The following is a 4745-nucleotide window of genomic DNA, read 5'->3' on the forward strand; positions in this document are numbered from 1 at the left end:
TTGGGATGCAGCCACAAAAATACCTCCAAGCAGACCCAGTCCCCTGTCCTGGTGTCCCTCCTGTCCTCTGTCCCCCCTCTGTCCCAAACCCTTCCCTGCTGGCAGCCTGGCCCTGCATTGCACAATGTGCTTCTCCCTGGACCAGCCACCTTCTTGGCTGCTTCCCATGGGATACAGGCAATCTGGCCCAAGTAGCTGCAGGGAAGCAGCAAAAACCAGACCAGTCAACACAGCAAAAAGGCCAAAAAGGTGAAAAAGAAGATGGAAAACATCCATATGCAAAGTCAATCAGGCAAATCCACCCTCACTGCTCTCTCCTCACCCAAGCGACCATGGGGGGGTAGATTTAGGCTGGGCCACCCCTAAGGGCAACCCCTGAAGCAGCCATGGAGTTCAGGGGATCCAACTGCAATGGAAAAACTGGCTTCTGCTCTGGAGTGACCCCAGAGTGATGGGGACACCCCAAAACCTTCCCTACCCCAGCCAGCTCCCCCTGTTCTGCCAGGCTCCAACTCAGCTGCATCCTCCTCCGGTCACCGGCACCAGAGGGTGGGAGGGGAACGAGTGACCCCAGAGGGACATAACCCTGATGACAAGCACGGTGTCTTTTTAAAAACAATTAAAAAGCACTTTAATTTAAAAAAAAAAAACAAAACAAACACCAAAAAAAAACAAAAAAGGAAAAAAAAGAAGCCATAAAAAGGATGGTTTGCATCATCGATGCCCTCACACCTTCAGCCCCAGCTGGGCACGGAGGAGCAGCCGGGGAGCTGGTCCTGAGGGGAGGTGGCAGCAATCCCCCCAGCTCTGTCACCCTGCTGCCACCTCGGTATCCTGTCCCCACGTCCCTGCTGCCACCTGCCGTGCGGGACCCGCCGGGCAGCCCCGCAGCTGCTCCCGTGCCGATGGGATTCGGAGCAGCCCCCGCAACGCCGCTCCGAGGGATCTTCCCTCCCACGATGGGTTTCCTTTCTCCCTACTCTTCCTTTCCCATTATTTTTCTTTCTTTTTTTTCTTTTATATTTATTTAGAAAAAAAAAAAAAAAAGAAAAAGAAACTCTTCCTAAGTAGAAAACATCTGCGATGGCAAGTCAGTCTTTTTTGGCTATTGTTTTTCTTCCTCCTCCTCCTCTCTTCAAATGACTTCTCTCTCACCAGGCCACAGGTGGCTTTTCTGCACGGCCCCCTCCCTCCCCCCATGTGCCCCTGCCTGTCCCCAAGGGCCCCTAGTCCTTGACCAACTTGTAGACGTGGTGCTGGGCGCCGTGCTCGCTGGTGGAGACCTCGAAAACAAAGGCGATGCAGAGCAAGGTTTCCTGGGTATCCCTGTTGGTAACAACCTGTGGCAGAGAAGACAGAGGGTCAGGAGGGAACTGGGCTGACAGGGAAATGCTGATGTTGTTGGGGTTGTCAGGCACGGCCACTTGAATTGCAGCATGAGGAATGTGCTACCCAGTTCTTGGGGAGTTGCGTGGGATCGGGTAGAGTTGTCCTTCAGTTGAACTACCAACAATTTGCTACCCATTATTTGGGAGATTTGCACGCCCACTTGATTTGCACCATTGAGATTTACTCCCTGTAATTCAGGGAGTTTCATGGGCTCAGGCACCAGCACTTGAACTGCACCACCAAAAATCTCCTACCCACTTTTGGGGGGTGACTTTCAAGGGCTCGTGCACAACCCCTTGAATTGCACCATGAAAAATTTGCATCCTGTCACCTGGGAGGGGTTGCACAGGCTCAGGCACAGCCACTTCATTTGTGCCACCAAAAATCTGCCACCCATTTTTTGGGGTTGCACGGGCTCAGGCACAGACAATTTAATTACATCCTCAAATATCTGCCACCCATTTTTGGGGGGGGCTGCACAGGCTCAGGCACTGCATGTGCCCCACCAAAAACTTCCTACCCTTTTTTTTTTTCAGGCAGGGTTGAGCAGGCTCAGGCACAGCCACTTCATTTGCACCATCAGGATTGGTTCCCTGTAATTAATTCAGGGGGTTTGCACGGGCTCAGGCACAGACACTTTGTATTTGCACCACCAAAAACTGAATCCCCAATTTCAGGGAGTTTGCTCAGACACGACCAATTTAATTGCACCATCAAAAACTTCCCACCCCATTTTTGGGAGGTGGCCTGGACCCAGACAGAGCCACTACCAAACCTAATGACATTTTAACGACACCACCAAAAAACTGCTACCAATTATTGCATGGACCTCAGGCACAGCCACCTTATTTGCACCAACCCCCCACCAAAAAGAAAAAGAAACTCTTCCTAAGTAGAAAACATCTGCGATGGCAAGTCAGTCTTTTTTGGCTATTGTTTTTCTTCCTCCTCCTCCTCTCTTCAAATGACTTCTCTCTCACCAGGCCACAGGTGGCTTTTCTGCACGGCCCCCTCCCTCCCCCCATGTGCCCCTGCCTGTCCCCAAGGGCCCCTAGTCCTTGACCAACTTGTAGACGTGGTGCTGGGCGCCGTGCTCGCTGGTGGAGACCTCGAAAACAAAGGCGATGCAGAGCAAGGTTTCCTGGGTATCCCTGTTGGTAACAACCTGTGGCAGAGAAGACAGAGGGTCAGGAGGGAACTGGGCTGACAGGGAAATGCTGATGTTGTTGGGGTTGTCAGGCACGGCCACTTGAATTGCAGCATGAGGAATGTGCTACCCAGTTCTTGGGGAGTTGCGTGGGATCGGGTAGAGTTGTCCTTCAGTTGAACTACCAACAATTTGCTACCCATTATTTGGGAGGTTTGCACGCCCACTTGATTTGCACCATTGAGATTTGCTCCCTGTAATTCAGGGAGTTTCATGGGCTCAGGCACCAGCACTTGAACTGCACCACCAAAAATCTCCTACCCACTTTTGGGGGGTGACTTTCAAGGGCTCGTGCACAACCCCTTGAATTGCACCATGAAAAATTTGCATCCTGTCACCTGGGAGGGGTTGCACAGGCTCAGGCACAGCCACTTCATTTGTGCCACCAAAAATCTGCCACCCATTTTTTGGGGTTGCACGGGCTCAGGCACAGACAATTTAATTACATCCTCAAATATCTGCCACCCATTTTTGGGGGGGCTGCACAGGCTCAGGCACTGCATGTGCCCCACCAAAAACTTCCTACCCTTTTTTTTTTTCAGGCAGGGTTGAGCAGGCTCAGGCACAGCCACTTCATTTGCACCATCAGGATTGGTTCCCTGTAATTAATTCAGGGGGTTTGCACGGGCTCAGGCACAGACACTTTGTATTTGCACCACCAAAAACTGAATCCCCAATTTCAGGGAGTTTGCTCAGACACGACCAATTTAATTGCACCATCAAAAACTTCCCACCCCATTTTTGGGAGGTGGCCTGGACCCAGACAGAGCCACTACCAAACCTAATGACATTTTAACGACACCACCAAAAAACTGCTACCAATTATTGCATGGACCTCAGGCACAGCCACCTTATTTGCACCAACCCCCCACCAAAAAGACCCCCACATATTCTGCTTCCCAATTTTGGGGGCGTTGGGTGGGTTCAGGCACAGGCGGGGGTCGAGGCACCACCTGCCACGTGGGACACACTCCCTGGAAAAGAAGGAGAGGTACCTGCAGGATGGTGAAATTCTCCAGGACGCTGTTCATCATGTACTTCTCCGGGAGGTGCTTGAGTTTGTGGATGAAGTTGATCATGTACTCGCACATGGGGGAGCGGTGGATGCGATAGACGAACCGGCCGTTCTCCAGCCGCGCGTACTCGGTCTGCGGGGCACAGCGAGTGAGCAGCCACCCCACGGGGGACAAAACACCCCGGGGACACGGCCACGGGGGTGTGCTGGCCAGCTGGGACATGGTTGAGATGTCCTCTCTTCTCCACCCACATCATACGTCCAGCTCTGGGGCTTTCTCCATCCCAATTCCCACCCTTTCCCGATGTAGGGGGGTGTGGGACTCACCTCCACTTTCTCCACGACCTGCTTCCCAAAGGAGCACACTTTGGTGGAGACTGTGATGGTCATGTTCTCTGCACTGCTGTACTGGCTGCTGACACCATAGAAAGTGCCCGGACCATCCTGGATCGTGCTGTTCAGATCCGCCTGGATGAGAGCAGGGAGATGGTCCCATTAGGTGCCATCACACCCAGCTCTCCATGGAGACAGGGGACACCAGCTTATGGAGCTGCTCAGGATGCTCCTGCTCTCCTGGTGGGGTATGTAACCTGCTACAAGCCCATGGCTCAAGGACAACCCTCCCGATCCCCCCCCTTCCCAGCGTCGTACCCAAAATTTGACGAGGAAGAAGGAGTTCTGGGGCCCACGCTCATAGAGCTCCTTCAGGCCACCTTTCTTCTCGGGGAACTTGTCGTAGATCTGGCGGATGTCCACGGCCTCCAGCAGGGGGTCACTGTACGAGGGGTTCGTCTGGCCAATGTGCACAAAGAGGTGTTTGCTGTACTGTAAGGACCGGGGAGGGGACATTAACACGAGAGGTCAGGTGAGTCATAGAGTCATGGAAAGGTTTTGGGTTGGAAGGGACTCTAAAGATCACCCAGTTCCAACCCCCTGCATGGGCAGGGACACCTCCCACCAGCCCAGGCTGCTCCAAGCCCCATCCAACCTGCCCTTCAACACTGCCAGGGATGGGCAACCTGGGCCAGGCTCTCACCACCCTCACACCAAAGAATTCCCTCCTCATGTCCAACCTCAATCTCCCTCTTCCACTTTTCATCCATCCCCCTCATCCCATCCCTCCCTGCCCTTGTC

At 53.2% G+C, this 4745-nt stretch overlaps 1 protein-coding gene across 1 annotated transcript in view; it reads right to left on the bottom strand.

The window, feature by feature from the left end:
• Window positions 1-2440: 2440 nt before the first annotated feature.
• Window positions 2441-4745, bottom strand: part of TEAD3 (TEA domain family member 3) — a 12358-nt gene continuing 10053 nt past the window's right edge. Inside the window, 4 exon segments of the mRNA XM_010007099.1 lie at window positions 2441-2554; window positions 3592-3744; window positions 3939-4079; window positions 4263-4431. Coding sequence (XP_010005401.1) covers window positions 2441-2554; window positions 3592-3744; window positions 3939-4079; window positions 4263-4431 — 577 coding nt within the window.

This window comes from Chaetura pelagica, unplaced genomic scaffold (assembly GCF_000747805.2).
Source record: "Chaetura pelagica isolate M959 unplaced genomic scaffold, ChaPel_1.0 scaffold757, whole genome shotgun sequence".
In the NCBI taxonomy this organism is placed as follows: domain Eukaryota; kingdom Metazoa; phylum Chordata; class Aves; order Apodiformes; family Apodidae; genus Chaetura; species Chaetura pelagica.